Source organism: Onychostoma macrolepis, chromosome 01 (assembly GCF_012432095.1).
Source record: "Onychostoma macrolepis isolate SWU-2019 chromosome 01, ASM1243209v1, whole genome shotgun sequence".
Classification (NCBI taxonomy): Eukaryota; Metazoa; Chordata; class Actinopteri; order Cypriniformes; family Cyprinidae; genus Onychostoma; species Onychostoma macrolepis.
In genome coordinates, this window is record NC_081155.1 from 32846598 (window position 1) to 32867390 (window position 20793).

General features: G+C 35.0%; 1 protein-coding gene across 2 annotated transcripts in view; it reads left to right on the forward strand.

Moving 5' to 3' along the window:
- The window catches only part of ndst3 (N-deacetylase/N-sulfotransferase (heparan glucosaminyl) 3), a 70018-nt gene that overhangs the window by 43164 nt on the left and 6061 nt on the right, over positions 1-20793 (forward strand). For both annotated transcript variants that reach the window (XM_058790900.1, XM_058790906.1), the window contains exons 6-13: positions 436-621; positions 4517-4645; positions 14773-14955; positions 15743-15839; positions 16406-16529; positions 17699-17873; positions 19295-19465; positions 19565-19674. In XM_058790900.1, coding sequence (XP_058646883.1) covers positions 436-621; positions 4517-4645; positions 14773-14955; positions 15743-15839; positions 16406-16529; positions 17699-17873; positions 19295-19465; positions 19565-19674 — 1175 coding nt within the window. The remainder of the gene's footprint in view (positions 1-435; positions 622-4516; positions 4646-14772; positions 14956-15742; positions 15840-16405; positions 16530-17698; positions 17874-19294; positions 19466-19564; positions 19675-20793) is intronic.

The following is a 20793-nucleotide window of genomic DNA, read 5'->3' on the forward strand; positions in this document are numbered from 1 at the left end:
TGCACACACACACACACACACACACACACACACATATTAGCATTAATAATTTTCAAATAGGTTTTAATTTGGAATTGAAACTGGTTCCAAAGATCATTTGTTGTATTTTAAAAGAGCTCATATTAAAGAGCTGATTTTAAAGTCATGGCCATAAACTGTGCATATTTTAAGGAAGTGATCCTTGTCTTTTATTCCATGCCTTAATTAAATTGAAAATGTCCTGGGAAAGTCCTCAAAGTCCTGGAAAATGATTAGTGAAAAAGAGTGGGAGCTTTTTGATTTTTGATTGGTGTTAAATACTTTGAAGTTGTAAGTCATCCACTGCAGTACTCGATTACTTGTGTATATGTGTTAATAAAAGATTGTAATATGCTTGTGTATGTGCATGACATTCAGCTATAAAGTATATTTATTTGTGTGTATTTCTCTTTACAGGAGCATGGTATTCCAGTAGATCTGGGATATGCCGTGGCCCCTCATCATTCTGGTGTATATCCAGTCCATATTCAGCTGTATGAGGCTTGGAAGAAAGCATGGGGGATACGAGTGACCAGTACTGAGGAATACCCACACCTCAAACCTGCACGCCACCGCAAGGGATTCATTCATAATGACATCATGGTACGGCTCAACATATAGAGGACACATCATTGCACCACACAGAATTACAGCGTATGCGTATGACAAAAAAAGTTCAGCATTGTTTTTTTGATGTGGAATAATATTCATTTTCCCTGGGATTGAAATTGCAGGAAACAATCACACACTCAAAAGGTTCATGTCACAGAATATTAATATTAGAAAGTGTAATAGTTTAATATTTGATTTCATCCACAGGCTGTGTCGTACAAGATCCTTCTGATTAAAAATGTAGCGTGTTATAATATTTTGATCTAGCTAACTAGAAGAACTTTTCTTAACCCATTAGTGCTATGCTAGCAAGCTAAGCTGTCAATAACAAACTTACTTAACATACATAACATCAGTGATTATGAGCAAGACCCATCTCATGCTTTGCAGGAGGCTGTATAGATTCGCAATCTGCCACTGGTTGCTACACAGGTAGTGTTGTGAAAAAGCAGTGAGACTTGCCTGCAAGAGACTGCCAAAATACAAGCAACAGCAAGCATAGCAAATCAATGAAACACACATACACTCCAAAAGAATTAATGATGACACACTGGGACTCAGATGAAATACCCCATAGTGCATTCACCACAGCCAAATCTATTAGTGGTACACACACACAGATTTTGACTAGATGTCCCCAACCGCAGCTTTGAATCAATTTTTTAAATAGCTTTTACTGTCTCTGTTCCTCATTTCTGGTTAAAGGCTCTATGGTTATCTGAAGATTTCATTTAAAGGGATAGCTCACCCAGAAACAAAAGTTCTGACATAATCTACTCACCTTCATGTAACGTTCAAACTCAGATGACTTTCTTTCTTCTGTGAAACAGAAACGGAAATGTTAAGCAGAATGTTTGGGACTTTTTTTTTTTTTTTTTGCCATTCTGAGTAATATCTCCTTTTTGTGTTCCTCTAAAAAATTAAGGTCATAAAAGTTTGGAACAACATGAGGAACAGTAAAGATTTTTTTTTTATTATTTTTATTATTATTTATGTCTTTTCCAGTACCTTTGATCAAGATAAATGTAGAAGTAGAACCTTTAATTTTGTAATAATACTTAATAATATATAACAATGTCTTGAAATAATTTTATTTCTCTTACCCAATTGCAAAATTGTTTTCATTGAGGACAAAACATAAATCTAACTAGATTTAGTTAGATTTATGCATAAAACAGAAAAGGCAATTTGCCAATTTTAAAAAAATAAAACGGCTTTTAATCCTTTATGCAGTTTTAGTAAATTAGATTATTTTAAGCTGTTTAGATATTTTACTGGAAAAAAAAATGATACTGATTAGGAAAATTAGTTTTTGAAACAGTGCAATCTATTTCATAACTCTTATGAAACAGCAGGAATTAATGCACCCTTTATTTGTTTCTTATGAATACTTATGCCTTCTTTTTGAAGTTCAGACAAACAAATTAGAGTACTCTCTTTTGTGTGAGCACCAGCCCACTACAACATGTCTTTCTTTGTTCCTTCTAGTGAATTAGAGATGTGTCACTTTTTCCTCATTCACAATACAAAAGAACAAACGTTGGCAGGCCTAACTCAGATCAGAATTGTATTTATTTATTTATTTTTTGCATGCAATTTAGCTGTCATCATCTATAGCTTTTTATGAGCGTTCTGAATCTAGCCAAAGACAGATGTTTTGAAGCAGGTGTTTGTGAGCCCAAATCTCTGGCTTTTTTTATTTAGTAGATGCTCCAAAACAGGTTTTAGGTCAGTTGTTTGGACACCTTTGGCCTAAGTACTGGCCTCCTCGGTGCAAGCATAACAGGTCTCAGATCAGAGATCCAGAGCACTGAATCCTGATGAGTCTGGATCCATTGGGCTATGAAGCATGTCAGAGTGTTACAGTCTGATCTGGCTCCGCAATACAGCAAGTCGACAGCACACCATAGAACTAACTGCTTCTTTCACAAACCACCACAATAATATACTGACAGGGCAAGTAACATTCAATGAGAAGAAATGGCAGGGAAGGTGGGTGGCAGAAAAGCGAATAGGAAGGATAGAGCATATGAATAGAGTTTAATAAATTCTCCAGGCATGCTGGTGGGACAGGCAGTTTAGTGTGTTTGCACTGGAATTGAATTTTAGAAGATGGAGTAGATTAAAATATTAAATCAAGACTACATGTGTGCAATACAATTGTTCTTTGCCCGTCAAGGGTGTGTGCGTAATTTTAGCAACAGCACGCGTATAGTGGAACATGCGTGCCACACAATAATACACAGAGAGAGATGTTAAAGTGGGAAAAGCAATTAAGTTTAAGTTAGATGGAAAGATTGGAGAGAGTCCCAAAGATCTGTTCCAGCTCAATCAAGCAGTCCGAAAACAAGCATTTGGGTGATGAAAGCTCTTATCAGTGCATTAGAGCCCAGTGTGTTTGTGGGTGTGTTAATGTAGTAGATTTTGCTGTTTTAGCAGTTTGTTGGAGGAGTCTTGCTGCCTCTCTGATATTTACACACTGTTACAGTGTTGAGAAATTGACTCTGTTGATTCTCATAAATGTACCAACGTCTCTCAACCTGTCTGTCAGAGGAAGTACAAGTACAATATGTCAGACATACACTATACTGTTCACAAGTCTGGAGTTTGTAAGATTAAAAAAAAAAAAAATGTTTTTGAAAATCTCATATCAAATGCAATTTCTGATCTACCTTTTTAATTATTTTAATGATTTAGCCCAGTTAATCAAAGGCTTTTTATTGTTACTACGAGTGCCTTGGAGTAATTCATCTTTTCAAATGTAATTTCAATTTAAAATAAATATTTTCTATTTAAATATATTTATGTGATGGCAAAGCAGAATTTTCAGCAGCCATTACTCCAGTTCTCCGGTGTCACATAATACTTCAAATTACTCTAATATTCTGATTTGGTTCTCAAGAAACATTTCTTATTATTTTCGATGTTCAAAAATGTCATGCTGCTTTAAATTAGATAAGTTCTTGGAAGAATCTGATGAGAAATGTTCAAGAAATGTGAAAATGCAAAGAAAAATCTCCTCTCTATTTAATCTCATTGCTGTAAAGGAAAAGTTGAGATATTAAAGGAAAATTAAAATAAAAAATGAAAACATTCATGTTGTTCCAAACCATATTATTATTATAACCTTCAGGTTACAAGCCCGACTCCCTAACCATTAGGCCACGACTACCCCTTTAAAGACTCAAAAAGTTGCAAAAAAAGCAGTCTAGTTCTCTAGTGAATTTTTCTAGTGAATGACAACTTAAATTTCAATCTGTTCCTCACACAAAGCTATTTCACAACTTCAGAACATGTAGAATATACTGCACAATGAATTTCATAGACTATTTTATGATACTTTTGTATCCTTATTTTGAAACCTGAAAGGCTCAGTCATATTCTTTTCGTAATTACATTGAAAAGAGCAGTTGTTTTGTCTAAATACACATATGTAATGTGCTTTACTGTACCTGGACATGAGCTAGAAAAGGAGAGAGCAGTTTTTCTGTTGTTGTCAAGCAGTAATTTTGTCACATTGAGTCACAGTATATTTGTTATTCTTTTTCTCTTTTCTTCTTGTCAGTCTTTGCCTGTTTGCCGCATATTTTATTGAAGCATTCAGCTTTTTCCCACTGAGAAATGATTCTCTTTTCTTTGACTGATCTAGACAGAAAGTGAATGGATGAATATATATGAAGTTGTTTCCTCGCAACACTTGAATACAGAAACATTGACATGAGACCTAATAAAATGTCATGTGTAGAACTCAAACTGGCAGTATTAGATGATAAATGACAGAGAGGTTTATTAATACACCATTAAAAGATTCATAATTTGGTTTGCACTTTATTGACTGCAAATCATTGTAGTCTTAAACTCTGTGTTTGTGTTTGTGTGAGAGCAGGTGCTGCCCCGTCAGACATGCGGCTTATTCACACACACCATCTTCTATAAAGAGTATCCGGGAGGCCCTAAAGAACTGGACAAAAGCATACGAGGAGGAGAGCTGTTTCTTACCGTCCTTCTCAACCCTGTGAGTGTAACACACACACACACACACACACACGGCTACTCCCTGTCGTCTCTGCTCATTTCATTCTATCAGCCTGTTGTATTGTTTTTCTCTGTCTTATTCTGTCCTCGTGCCCCCTCCTCTCTCTCCCTCTCTGGGTTTCCATGTTAGTGTTGCTTATAGATTTGTTCTCCCAGCATGAATCACTGTTCTTATGTTGAAACTCTGCTCTGCTTGAATCAGCAGTGAAATGAAAAACAAGAGAGTGTGTGTACAGTCGCGTATGTGCGCTGTGTGTTTCTACATTAATTCAGTGCTTCTCAACTAGTGGGTCGCGACCTAAAATTGAGTCACAGGTCTATCCTGATAGGGTCATGGACTGCAGGAAAAAATTATAATGCATCTAACCATACAACAATACATAGTTTGGATAGAAAAAATAGGTTATTACATTTTAAAAGGGAAATAATGCTTCCCACATATTTTGTGGTGCATGTCAAAGGTCGTGCATCCTATTTTGGCCCAAATCCGTTTGGTTTATGTTTGTTTTGTTGCTGTGCTGTTCTATTACAAATCACTATTGGTAAGTGAAATAAAAAATAAATGACAAACTTAAACAAAATTTTGAAATGTTGCATTGTTAACCAACTGAAGTAAGCTGAAGTACTAAAATTACTAAAACTAAAACTGAAAAAGCTAAACAGAAATATTAAAAAGTACATAGCAAAATTACTAAAACTTCGAATTAAAATGAAAACTGAAAATATAAAAATACAAATGAAAAAATATCAATAAATACTATAATCATTTATAAATGCTACTAAAATAACGCTGGCTGTCTAATGTAAAATCCTGAAGAACTACTGTGGAGCATTAATGGATACTGTAAATGGGTTGATGAATAAATAGAGTACTTTGTGTATTGTGAACTTCTTGCATTAACATCCTGTGCAGTCTTTATGTGTATAAGGTATGAAAATTTAATGTTTTAAGAGTCAGTGTGTTTATTGGTGTGAAGAAAGCATCAGAGTGAATCTTCTCCTTTGGCTAAAGGCCGTTAGTAAGGGTTGACTCATTCCCATGGTACAGCACTGACCTGAAAAACAAGCTGAATGTAATCAGAGATTGCATCAGAGACTGTGTGTTCTCATGTTCACACAGATCCTGATCATCTGCTTATACCAGCAATAATAAACAACCCACAGAGACAGATAGAGAGAGGGGGTGAAATGAACATAAGGAGATATGGAGGTGTGAAGATGTAGTATATTGTAGTCAGTGTGTGTGGAATGAGATTGTTCACTTCACACTTACCTTGCCAAAGCCAACAGTGTGTGATAGTGTGTTAATAGCGTGTTAAGTGTTTGTGGTTGTCTGAATAAAAGAGGAATCGATGAGAAAAAGATATTGAGAATCATTTTTCTTCTTCATAGTGTGGAACAGTATACTGTATTTAATTGTATTTAAATTTATATTTTATATTAATTATATTTATATTAATTAAATTTATAATATTTCAATTAAATTATTTCATTTAATTATTATTTAACTGCAGGAATGTGATATTGGTTTTATACTTGGTTTTCCTATTAATTTTTTTTACTTTTACTCTGCCAGTGATTTGATATATCAAAATATTTCACTTTTAATCTTTACATTATAACTATTTATTACTAGTTATTATTAGTATTAGTTCATGATTATTCATGTACTATTATTGTGACGTGTTACCAATTGTTCTACAGTATATGAATTTCTGAATACTTGTAGCGTCTGCTCAAAATGTATGGTGTGTATGTTGTCAAATGTGTGTTTAGTTTGTTTGGTAATGTTTTGAGGAATATAGGTGAAGTCATGTGGGTGTGGCTTTAGAGTCTGGACTCCACCCCTATTGAATTAAACATGAGTCTTCCATCTCTAAGCAACAGTAATCCAATGTTCTAATTTAATCAGAACATCACACCGAATGAAAGATAAAGCAGACAATTAGATTCCTTTGTGGATTTTGTTTGAATACCTTTCTACAACAGGCACCCAAACCAAACTATTATTGAACTTAAAAGTGCTGTGAGAGCACTGTAGAAGCGCATTACCAGAAACATGATCACACATCTGTCTTTCTACATTAAACTCAAACCCATCACATACATACATTAATCTGACCGTAGGCTCTCTGATTTATTCATCACAGCCACATTCTTCTATGTTAAAATGAATCACCGTTAACATGAAGACAGAGCACTACTTATTAATGACATACATCACTCTTCTGTTCTCTTCTCTTCTCACTCATTCAGTATCAGCATTGATTAAACATTTTATGGCGGTGATAAAAATGTTATTATATTGAAAAAACATTGGTACAGCATTGATTGAAAAAGGAAAAAATTTCCACCATGCCTTGTGCTCTCTTTGTCTTTCTGTCCAGAGGGCTTTAAGGGAAACTCATTTATCTGCCCATTCATTATTGAGGTCCTCTCCCTGAAACGAGGTGTGTGTATGTGTGTGTGTGTGTGTGTGTGTAGTGTGTTTGAGAGCACGAGGTTAACAGAGCATAAGATCAGTTACAGAGGGGAGAACACGGTGTTTTTGACAGTCCATTTTACCCTCATTTATGCCTTTCCCAGAAAACAGGACAGTATGCATGGGGCGTTTGTTACAGGAATATTTCACACAAAAATGAACATTCTGCCATTACTCGCTCACCATTATGTTGTACCAAATTCGTATCCTGTTTTTTTTTTCTGTAGAACCCAATGAGAAATTAATGGACCTAAATGTATTTAATTTAGGGATGCACTGATAGGATTTATCTTTTTTTTTTTGGCCGATACTGATTTTAACAAACTACTATTGGCCGATTCCAATACCGATATTGTTCAGTTGCATAAAGCAGGGCTTAAAAACAGAAAAAAATAATCGACTGGTTCTCTCCAGGCAGAATCGGTATTTGAACATATCTGTTCCTGCTAGGGGTGTGCAATATTGACAAAAAAGATATCTTGATATTTTCTGGGATTTTTCGATAATGATAATTAGACGATATTTTGCTGAGTGTGTTATTGTGCTGATATCATAAAGACTGCTGTGGACAGCTGACACCAAAAATTTTTATATTTTTCATATTCTGTGTGGTGGTCAGTTCACAGTAGTGATAGAAATTGATTTTTACCTTTTATGGGCATTTTTATCTTTATAAAGCCATTTTTTTCTAAAAGTGTGCATCACCTTTTGAGTCAAATTCTTACATTTATTCAGTCAATTAGTATAATAAGACATTTGGGCTGTTACCAACAAATGAAATCAGTATCAACAAAATTCATCTTTGCAATGCAGAGGAGACACAAAAGCTGCATCTGAAGTGGAATAAATATATTTACCCACTGTTTAATGCAGCTCTGAGGGACATGGAATACTTTAACCTGCAAATGAATAATGTTTTGATACATAAAACGCTGAATACTGATATTTGAAATTATTGAAAAAATAAAAACATAGCCTACTTTAAATATGAAATTAAAACCGCCAGTAGGTGGCATCAAGTCACTGTTAATGAATGAGTCATTGCGATTGAATTGAATCATTTAAAGGTTGATTCGTTCAGGAAAGAAACACCGTTATGTTGCTCAGAGACGCAAAACAGTACTGTGGCTGTGTTTGGAATGATTTTTGTTGGTGAAATAGAGCAAAAACAGGCAATATGGTGTCTAAATATTAAGTCTCTTAATATTAACTTCTTGTTTATTGAACTGTTATAAATCACATTTGTAATCATGATGATTTTTGGATCAAAAAAAAAAAACAGCGCTCAATCTTGTAATATTGTTTAACTATATGAAATGATATAGGCTAAATATATACATTTTCTGCCCCCATATCTTGAATTTTCTGATCATTCTTCATGCATTTTAATATTGAATCATGCAGTGAAAGAACGCACTCGCACGTGCACTAGTCTAACCTACTAGACTTCTTTACTTAATGTATGCGTGCACTCTGTGTCTTTTGTTTGACTTTTTCAATATACTTCGGTATATCAGTAATAATAATACGATTTGCGATTTGACATTATCGAGTATATTGAAAAAATCAAACATATGTGAAGACTATGTGAAGGTTAATGTTACCTATTAATCTGTTAATGAAACAAAATATATTTTGTGTGTAGGCCTATTCCTTTTTCATGTAGCCTGTTTTATTCTGCTTTGTCCGTTCACAGGCGCATACTGCATAATGGTGAATCGCCATTGCGACTTACTGATGATGAATTTACAGCTCAGCACGGTCATTTCACATATATTACAGATTTTATTTTGTTTTGGCAAGTATTTAATTATCCTGCCCAGAGAAAACCGATGGATTTTGCAACTCATTGTCTCCATGCAGTTAATTAATAATTAATTTAGAGCCATCGGAAATATCGGAAATAGCATGAAAAGGGCCGATACCGATGGCTCTAAATTAATCAAAAATCGGATGATAAATATCAGCGGCCAATACATTGGTGCATCCCTAATTTCATTAGGCCTATATACTCTTATATCAGATTATATTCCCCTTAGCAATAGCTCTCAGATCAAATATAGATATGGTCCATTTCATTAGGCTATATATAGCCTAGCATAATGGACCATATGACTTTCAAGTTTCTGTGACAACAGGTTTACAAACACTTCTCATTGGAAATCTATTGAAATGTTGTAATCAGCTGTTCACAAAAATCTTGGAAATTGTGTGAATGTGAAAATAAAACATAACTAGTGCACATAATGCACATTAAACTCAAAGGGCATGCAGAGATGGAATTCATTGCATTTACAGTAAAAAAATTTTTTTTAAATGTTTCTTTAAGAGCAACACAACAAATTCAGCTGAGATCATTATGTATGTTGATGTCAACTTTCAATTATCCTGATAATGGATGGTCATAGAACAGCAGCACTGAGAGAGAGAGACTATAAGCGGAACTAAGCAGTTTGTACAGGAAATGGAAGGGTGTCAAATCGGAGAAAAAGAGAGAGGGAGTATGTGTTTGTTTGTGTCTAAGCAAGAGAGAGAAAGCATAAAGGACAGAAAGAGAGAGGAATGATGCTTGAGGACAAAATTTTCCAGCTGGACTCTCCTGTTAAATGAGCCGATGGGGTGTGTGTGTGTGTGTGTGTGTGTGTGTGTGTGTGTGATTCTGAGTCTTATTAAGTTATGCTAGCTTAGGGAAAGTTAGAGAATGATACAAACAACAAAATGGTTGTTTAGCACCACTATTTTTTGAATCTATATTAAAATATGTCAATACATTTAGCCGTGAAAGCTGTAGAATACCATCAGAATATACAAACATGAAAATTCTGCCCCTCTTGCGTTGCTGAATTGTCCAACCTTTATGCATGAAATGCAAAATTACCATTTTTGAAGAATTGTCCAAGTCATCTGAACCCATGAAGTGATTGTCATATTAATTTGGAATGAAACTGGTTGATCTCTCATGAATCAGTCTGACTTCTGGAGAATTCTTGAGTTCAGCTCACTGAGTCAATGGTCTGCAGCAGTAAACAGTTTCGGGTGAACTTTTCCTTTAATATTATATGCTGGCAATGTGTGTGTGTGTGTGTGTGTGTGTGTGTGTGTGTGTGTGTGTGTGTGTGTTTGTGTGTGTGTGAATGCGATGGTCAGGCCAAGTCATTATAAGTACATGTGATAATCATGTAGGACCAATCTGAACAAGTAGGTCAAGATTAATACTACACAGAACATAAAATCAATTTGGATTTTGCAGGTGTACTGTATATGGGGAATACAATAGAATAGACTAGAACATAATAGAATAGAATAGAATAGAATAGAATAGAATAGAATAGAATAGAATGGAATGGAGTGGACATTTATACTGATAAAACTGCAGTATGATACATTGAAACTGGTTATTGAAATTATGGCGAGATGAACTAGAGCCAGCAACTTATAGTATAAGAATTGTAGTTCTTCTAGTCAAATTGATTGAGGAATGGAGAAATGTATGACTGCTCTTATGTTGTGTTTGGGTTTGTGTTTGTTTGTTTGTTTGTTAGTTTGATTGAGCAAGGGTACAAGCTGTATGTTACAACTTAGCCTGGTTACTGAGTATTTGTGTGTTGCACCATTAAACTTACATTTATTGCAGGCAATTAACCAGCCGTTGGTGGATCAAAATTTGCCTCAGATAAAATCGTGGCCAGAATTGTATAGCATGAATCTGACTTCAACTGAAACGTAATCCCAAATATAAAGTAATTATCCTCCTACCAGAAGTAACAGTTGGAATAAAATTATCAATATAATAAGAGTTGTATTAAAAGATTATGATATAATTTTATAATTTGAATAATGTGATAGTAATAAATTAACCAATTTATTGTACTTTAATTATTTTGACAAAAAATAATAAATTTAATTCATTAGTAAATACTGTTTATAAGGGTTTTTTTACTTATTGCCACTTATTAATTTTAGATGGAGTTGTTTAATATTTGTTTTAAATTTACTATTTATTAATAATTTATGTATTGCATTTCCTGTTCTTCTGTTTAAACTCTAGGGAAATGTAATTTTGCTGCCAGTGTTTGTCAACGTGAGACAAAATACGTTTATAACATCAGCTACAACAAGATGTTTGTTGGATTAATGAATGTAAATGTCCTGTTATGTGACTACTGTACACATTACAGAAAGCTTAAGTCTTGCTTTAAGGACAAATGGTGCAAGCAAATTAAATACACAATTACTGTAGTTACAATAACTAGTAGTTATTATGCCCCTTGTGTGAACTTCAAATTCTAATTTAAATAACCTTTCTTAAACGCTAGCCTGTAATGCTCATAGTCACAGTGAAAGGTGAGCAGTGGTAATTGGAGGCTCTCATCCTTGTTTGTGAGTGTGTGTTTGTGAGTGCATATTAGTGTTTGCTGGTTAAATTTTCATGTCTTTTCCAGGCTAGTGATTTATAATTCTGTCAGGTCCTGAACCTCTTCCAGAAGGAACATCTGTTTGGAACCCTTTAGATCCTCTTGCTGTGTATGTGTGTGTTTGTGTGTTTGTGTTTGTGTTTGTGTGTGTGTGCATGTTCAATAGATAGTCCAAATTTAGCTGTTAAAATGGTGGCTTGTGCTGGCATTCTCAAGTGTGTGTTGGACAAGCAGGATAGATGCCTTTGGACCTGAGATCCTTTTAGGACGTTTTTTTTTTTTTTTTTTTTTTCACTCACTCACTCTCTTTTCCTCTTTTTGCTTGCTCTCTTTCTTTGCCCTGGCTGCTAGCACGAGGTAAAATGAATCATACGACCTATGGCTGTGTGTCTGTGTAGGGCTTGTTGGTTTCTGCTGGTGTCTGTTTTACAAAGCTTATGTGTGTGTTTGTTATTGATTGCTGAAAGCGCAGCATAAATCATATCTTGATCAGTCTGTTTGTGGTACAGCAGAACTTGTTCAGTGGTCAGATTGATGTTGTACATATGGGAAAAGCCTGTGTTCTTATGTGTGTGGAGCGAAGGCGAACATTCACCACAATCCCACCAAAATACTTTATAATGCTTGACATCTTTTTAATATCACGGGTCCCATTCGTTTTCCCGTGAGGGTTAAATTGAATTCGGCGGCTGCGAGTGTGTACGCTAGAGTATGTGTGTTACACCGGTCTGGCATAAAGCATGCCAGCGTGACAGAAGCTGCTAAACTTGTCTCATTATCCCATAAATATTCCCCGCCCTGCTCACGGTCACCTAGCATCCCATCCATCAATCAAAGCCTGCTGCCATTGCCGTGCCTCCAACACATCCACGGCAGCCTTCTGAGGGAGCAGCACTTAGGCCCTGATACAGAGTCCATTACACGCTCCAACCAGATCCTGGCTGATTATAAAACACTTTTAGTCTACAGGAGACAGTGTGTTCTAATGGATCATAGTCTTCTCTTTTACCTTCAATTTAATAAACAGTTATATAATATAGCTGATCTCATTTCGAGATAAATGTAAGAGTTATACGGAAAATGAATTGATGTCAGTGGTAAAGTTCTGCTAAAACGTGTGGATGCTTAATGTGCAGCTTCTCACTGACTTCTGCTGCCTTTTTCTGGTTCATGTACCTGTGAGTTTAAAAAACTTTTGTTGTTGTTTAACAACCATTACTAATTTTTTCTGCAAGTAATAAAAATACAGAAACATATTTTCTTCATTTTTCAACTTTATTATTATATTTTATTTATATACAGGTCAATAATAATTGTTTACATTATTTCATTTCATATTGCACTTTACTTCTATGCAGTTGTTTTGCTATCTGTTATTATTATTATTATTATTATTATTATTATTATTATGTACTGTATAGTATACATTACCATTTAGAAGTTTGGGGATGATAAGATTTTCAATTCAATTCAATTCAAGTTTATTTGTATAGCACTTTTTACGATACAATCGTTGCAAAGCAGCTTTACAGGAAATTAAGTTTCTACTATACACATACACATATATATACATATATACATACATGCATACACATATGCACACATGCACACATATATACACATACATATGTGAAGAAGAAACCCAATATATTTAAGTTATGACAGACTTAACTTGGTTTGGTTGGTTGGAGATTTTCTCTTATGCTCACCAAGGTTGCATTGTTTTTTATCAAAAATACAGGAAAAACTTAAATATTATTACAATTTACAATAATTGTTGTCTATGTCAATATATTTTAAAATGTAATTTATTTCTGTGATTTCAGTAATCATTATTCCAGTCTTCAGTGCCACATGATCCTTCAGAAATCATTCTAATATGATGATATGGTGCTAAATATACCTTTTTTTATTGTTATCCTTTATTAATAGTATTTTTATCTTATCTTATTGTTTCATGTTGAAAAATTTTGTGGAAACTGTGATACAAAATATTTAGGATCCTTTGTTCAAAAAACAGCTTTCATTTGAAACACTATACATGTCATCATTGTTACTTTTGATCAATTTAATGCTTAATTAACCCCAAACTTTTGAATGTTAGTGTATACATTATTATTATTATTATTATTATTATTATTATTAATGGCATTATTGGGTACCATTCTTTATAGGCCGATCTGATATAAAAGAACAGATTTAAAAGTACAAGTATATAAATCAATTATTAGTCTATCTTTAAGGTTTCTATGAGATTTTATTGCCCAGCTTCAAGGCCGTCATTGAGGAGGGACATCTGGGAATGCTGTCACGGACCCTGTGACGAGGGTAGGCCCCTAAGGGCCCCTATCTCATAGCACTACTCTTTGCACCTGGACGAGTGTGGACCCACCCATAAAAACTTTGTCCTGGGTCAGGTGAATTTTAGCGCCAGCCCTGCCTGGCATTACCGGGAGTGTCTGTTTTAAACTAGGCCACATATTCCCTCTCCTCTCCTCTCCTCTCCTCTCGCAATGCAACCTACTAAACCAGTCAAGCATAGAGACCCAATAAAACTTTGTCGCTCTTCTTTTTTCTCCTGTCTTTCCCTCCTCACTCCTCTCATCTTTTCTCTTCTCTCAGCAGACCCTTGTTAATTGTATTGATCCTAATCTCCACAGACACTGTCCGCGAGTGACCTTACTCTAGTGGATTACATCAGAATTACAGCTCCACTCCACATGAAGTGGACGCATCCGCTGGGCTTACCTCATATGAAAGACCGCTGATCGGCCTGCTGTAATTGAATGTGCCCCACGGGTGCTCTGAACCGCCCCATAAAGGGCCAGACGCAGGAAATCAGTGTATAGGGTTGCTAAGCGACATTTAGCCTTTATCAAAGACTGCCACCAAACCAAATGATCAACATCTGCTGGGCCGTTTACGATGCATTTTTGACAAATGAAATCATGCACAAATGCGACTAATGCACGTTTATGGACTCGCGCTTATGAGACAAGGTGTTAGTATAATGGAAGAGCAAAGGTTTAAAACCTGAACATTAATATGCACAATACTGCAACCTACAGGAAACACTGGGGTGTTACAACTAAGGTCATCACATTCACATATTTCACTATATTAGCAGAAATGTTATAATAGCGGGGAGACTGCTGTTTAATGATGACGAACGAATGAAGACTCAATTTCTCTTTTTCTTCCTCTCTGTAGATCAGTATATTTATGACCCATCTTTCCAACTATGGGAACGACCGCTTGGGCTTGTATACGTTCACTAATCTGGCTAACTTCCTGAAATGCTGGACCAACCTGAGGCTGCACACACTTCCTCCACTGCAGCTCGCACACAAGTACTTCACTCTCTTCCCAGAGCAGAGACACCCGCTATGGCAGGTCAGTCATTTTAACCATATCCTCAAACTATTTCCATTAACATTTAATCGATACGAAATAAACGATAAAAAAAAATAATAAACCTATTCCCAACCTATTTATTTTATTTTATTTCAATGGAGTCAATGATTTAAGGCTTCTTTTATGATTACTTTTAAGATTACAGCCTCTTTTTTTAGAAATTATCACAGGTAAAAGCAATTCTTTGCAAACTGACGTAAAAAGCCCACTCTCTGTGACCTGTCGGCCTTGTAACTGTTGTACATCAAGCACTCCATGTGTCTCAAGTGAATTTTGACCAATGAAAAGCCACCAGAAAATGAAAAGATGCACTTTACAAATTCTCACAGGGACAACACTTGGATTTATGGGGGTTTTGCGCAATTTTATCATATTTTTGTTTGGTTGCTCCAACTATGTTTTATATTGAAAAGATGCAGCATATAGGTGTTAAAGCTTTGCTAGTACAGTTTACATAATAGTTGTTGAACTAAAAAAAAAGTTTGTATTGTTCTGTTTTTGACATATTTCTCATTATGTGCAAATTGATGACACACACAGTCGTCTGCAGAAAAAATGACTTTAAACACATACTGTATCCCATCTGAATATGGCTCTAGAATATCTATTAATATCTGTCGTATGAAATCTGAAGATGATCTCCATATACTGTAGGCGTCAAGCTGCAGACCTTGTCTCGTCCACTGTCTCCATGCTTCTGTTAACAGATCCTGTATTCATTTGATAGAACTTTACGCCTGATCTCGTTTACGGTGTTGTTCTTCAGAACCCATGCGATGATAAACGGCATAAGGACATCTGGTCCAAAGAGAAGACCTGCGACAGGCTGCCCAAGTTCATGGTGGTCGGGCCTCAGAAAACAGGTAATTCTGTTCTTCCCTTACGAGAGCATGTTTCTTCTGTCTTTCCTTTGCAGGGCTTCAAAGCCGCATGTGTGTGCGTGCGTATCTCCTCGCTTCGCTGTTCCCCTTGATCCTGCTTCATATCTCACCTTGTGCCGCTGAAAATGATGAAAGTGCAACCATGGGCGTTCAGCTCTAGAGGAGAACAATACAGACACATCCCCAGAGGGCTGGGGGGTAGAACAAGGGAAAAGACAGAGCGCTGTTTTGGGGCTGTAAGATTTTGATTGGTGTCAAGACACTGTCTTGTTAAACACTTCTCCTCTCTGCACTCATCTTCTTTCCTGCTGTATCACAAACTCGCAATACACACACAGAAAAAAAATCCATAAGGTAAATGGTGTATTGATCCCATGTCTCTTAGTTTCTCGGTCTGTGGGCTGAATCTCCAGGCCTAAAATGTTTCTCTTCAGCGCTATCAGCTGCACATATAATTTCATCATTAGCAGAGGAAGGCCTCGTTGATTTACTTCTCCTCCTTCTTCCTTTCTCCCTTCATCTCTTTCTCTTTCTCTCTCTCTCACCAGGCACGACAGCGCTCTACCTCTTCCTGATCATGCATCCCTTCATCTCCAGCAACTTCCCCAGTGTGAAAACATTCGAGGAAGTTCAGTTTTTCAACACCAACAACTACCACAAAGGCATCGACTGGTGGGTGTGAAGTGTGCTCCTGTGCACCAGACACATTTGTGCGTGGGTTTCACTTGTTAAAATGTTTTTGGAGGGATATACAATGGTTCTGACATCACGTAAGTGGTTAAGGTGTAGCTCATTAATATTAAGTAGGTCAAGCCCAAATAATTAAACATGATCTTCCACTGTTTTGGTAAATACTCTATGTGATGTATTGATCTGAAAGACAGATCTGGAGCATTGTCTCTTTTTCCAAGTCAAAAGTTTAATATAAACAATATTATTACAAATTGAAATGTTTAAAAAATCATTTGAATTGCTATTCTTAAGTTCTTATTACACAGTCATTTGTAGGAGCAATTATTCTCAGACTTAAGTGCTTAAATATGTTTGTGGCATATCTTTTTAAACTTTCATTTGTTCATCTGCTACTGTCGATTTTAGGGTTTAATAAGTCAGTTGATAAAATATTATTATATTATAAATCGTTGGTCTAGTCTTAATGTCTTGTGGCAACCTGCTAATTATAAGAAGTTTACCTATTATTAATATTTTGAACCCCTGAAGAGTGTCAAGGTTGATGAGTTTGATAAAAATATCTCTTAAAATAATTTGATAGTTTAAAAATATACTTGTTTACTTCGAACAAAATATGTGGATTTCTTTTTCTTTTTTTTTTATAATAATGAAAGTGTACACACACATGGCATGCCATAAATTACAAATTCACTTCCATGACTTATTAATTCGTGGACACATTTAATTAATTTGTTCCTTCATTTTAGGTAAAATGTGGCAACACTGTACTAATTTGTTCCCTTGAGGAACAAATTAGTACAACATGGCTATGATTTATGTAAAACTAGGGAATAAATTAATACGTTGTAGGAATAAATTCTTAATTTGTGGACACAATATGTTGTGCAGGGCTCCATACACAAGGTATAAGGGAAATGTTTTACTTGATGGTTAAACTAGAATTTTAAAGATTTTCCTTTTTTAATATTGGACATTCTTATTTGTCATTGATCTAGATATACAGTATCCCTGCCGCAAGCACTTTTCATAAAGTGGCGAGGACAGAATCTTCCATTGCAAAATGTCCCACTGAAAATGACACCTATGCTTGTGTGTGCATTTGTCTTTGTGTGAGTTTTCTCTAACTCAATACACCTCTCTTCTCAAAGGTACATGGAGTTCTTTCCCGTACCCTCTAATGTCAGCACAGATTTCCTGTTTGAGAAGAGCGCAAATTACTTTCCTTCTGAGGAGACGCCCAAGCGAGCCGCTGCTCTCTTGCCTAAAGCCAAAATCCTTACTCTCCTGATCAACCCTTCAGACAGGGCATACAGCTGGTACCAGGTATGACACTGACCAATCACAAAGCAAAGACTAGTAGAATTGACCAATCAAGAGTTGTGTGGATTGCTGAAAGAGACTGCTGTACAGCAAAAAAAAAAAAAAAAAAAAAAAAGTTAATGCCTTTGACCATTTATCCACTATTAATTAATGTTATCCAATATTAGATTAATTCATATTTTGATTATGTACACTACTCTTCAATGTTATTTTATTTTTAAGAAAAAAAGTATACTAAGGAAAAAAAATATATACTTAAAAAATTAAGCATAACATAACATAAACATAATAATGTTGAATAATAATAAGACATTTTATTTGAGCACCAAATCAGCTTTGCTAGTAAATGAATAAATGACATTTTAAAAGATAATAAAATAGTAAATAGCTATTTTGAGTGGAGTAGTCATTTATATCATACATATCCAGACAAAGATAATTCTGATTTCTTTGCAAAGCTGCAGCAGTGGCGGTTGTTAAAAGTCAAGATATCAAACAAATACATCAGAATACATAAAACTTTAATGTGATAGGTACATGAGAATGAATATGCTGTGTAGAATTACTAAAATGAAGCTTAATAAATGCCGAAAAATAAACAAAAGACATTTATTATTCTATAAAGGAACAAAAAAACACACGCATGTCTTATATTCATATTGTCATATTTGTGTTATTATTAATAAATTATTCAAAAATATAAGGCTAAATCAGACAGTAATGTGCATGTTTACTTTAGGAGACTTGACTTTAGGAGAGCTGGCTGGTTTGAATTTTAAATAAAAAGGCAATACAAATTCATCCATAGAGCCAAAAAAAAGAGAAAACAATCCATTTAGCATCTGAAGGGAGCTCAAAAAATAACTGTGCAGATACACATTATTCTGTCAGACCTATAGAGGGCAGTGTGTTTGATATTTTCTTACACCTTTAATACATATTTTCACTCTTTTAGTGCAAAGTAGTATATACACAGCGTAAATACGTAAAATCATGCATTTTGTGCATGCGTGTCGATGTGCTTGGTGGATTTCTGTAGGAAGCAAGCGTGCACATGTTCATGTGTGATACTGTGGAGAGATTGAATATGTGTAAGTGTGAGTGAGAACATCACTGGGTGTAAACGCAAGTTTGTGTGAGGCAGAAATCTCATCAACAGCATGCACAGGAGGGCACAGCATGAAGCTGCTACCGCACACCACAAGAACATGAAAAGAAAGATTTTTTTGATCTCACCTAATGTATTGAAAGAATAATATTCCAAATGAAATACAGTTAAAGCCCTGTACATTATCTTGCTTATTACATAGCTACTTAACAAAAATACATGCGGAGTTGAGACTGTTTTATAATCATTTATAATAATATTTAAATCACTGTGCAGTTGGTTTTGGTTTGTAAAATAGTTTGAATTTCACTGGCAGCATCAGAGGGCTCATGAAGACCCAGCAGCATTGCAGTTCAGTTTCTATGAGGTTATTTCAGCTGACCAGCTCGCTCCACCTGAGCTGCGCTCTCTCCAGAGCCGCTGTCTCGTACCTGGACTCTACGCCACACACCTGGAGAGATGGCTCACATACTACCCTCCAAACCAGGTAACCAGTCCGGACCAACCCTTGCTGATTTCAGTATTTTTACAGTACATTTTCTGACTTGTGTACTTCCTGTCTGTCTCTCTTTATCTTTTCCTGTAGTTGATGATTATTGATGGACAGCAGCTGAGGAATGACCCAGCTAAAGTGATGGACGAGCTTCAGAAATTTCTGGGTGTCACTCCCTATTACAACTACTCCCAGGCACTCACGTAAGGGTCACACACACATGAACATTTTATATCAAATGGGGACCTCCCAAATTTGCATAATTGCAGTTATTCTATAATATCCTTGACCCAAAACATGAATTTCTTTGCTCTTTTCATAAGTTAAATAAGTACACTACCATTCAAATGTTTTGGATTGTTAAAATATTGTTTCTTGGGCCCACCACGACAGCAAAAACAGTCAAATAGTGAAATATTATTACAATATCAAATCATTTTTCATTTTCATTTATTTAAAAATGTATTTTATTCTTTTTCAGCAGCCATTACTCCAGTCTTCAGTGTCACATGATCTTCAGTGTCACAGAAATCATTCTAATCATTCTGATTTGGTGTTGAAGGAATATACATTATTATTATTACTACTATTATTATTATTATTATTATTATTATTATTAAAAAACTGTTTTCCTGCTTAATATTTTTGTGGAAAATATGTATAATTTTATAAAGTACTTATGGAATCTTTAAAGAATAAAAAGTTCAAAATAATAGCAAGTACTTAAAAATTTTTCATTATTGTTAAATGTAACACATTTTAGATTTTTATAATGCAGCCGTGCTGAATAAAACTATTAATTTATTTTAAAAAAGTACAGATCCTAAACTTTTGAGCAGTAATGTGCAAAATTGAAAATTCCCTTAAACTATATCAAAATGCACAGGAATGACAAGCACGAAAATGTCCAATAATTTAATAATAAAATAGCTGATCCCACACTTTATGGATATAATCTTAATTATGTAAAGATATTTTAGCCATTAGCCTGCAGTCCTCCTCTGGTGTTTGCATTAACATTTCAGTCAATTATGTTGTTTCACTAATTGGTGGCATTTTGCTGGTGAATTTGTTGAAAATTAATGAAACAGTTATAATATCATATTCAATAAATGCATTTGCACTGTTAAGCACAAAACGTATTTAATAAATTGCATGCATTATTAGCTCTACAAATAATAAGTTTCTCGAATGCAGCTGTGTGATGTAGTCAAACCAAAATGTATTCAGACACCTTCAACATTTCTCACATTATAACAGTTTATTCGCTATAGTTTAGAAAATGGTAATAAAATATGACAAGAACTCAGAATTAAACTGTG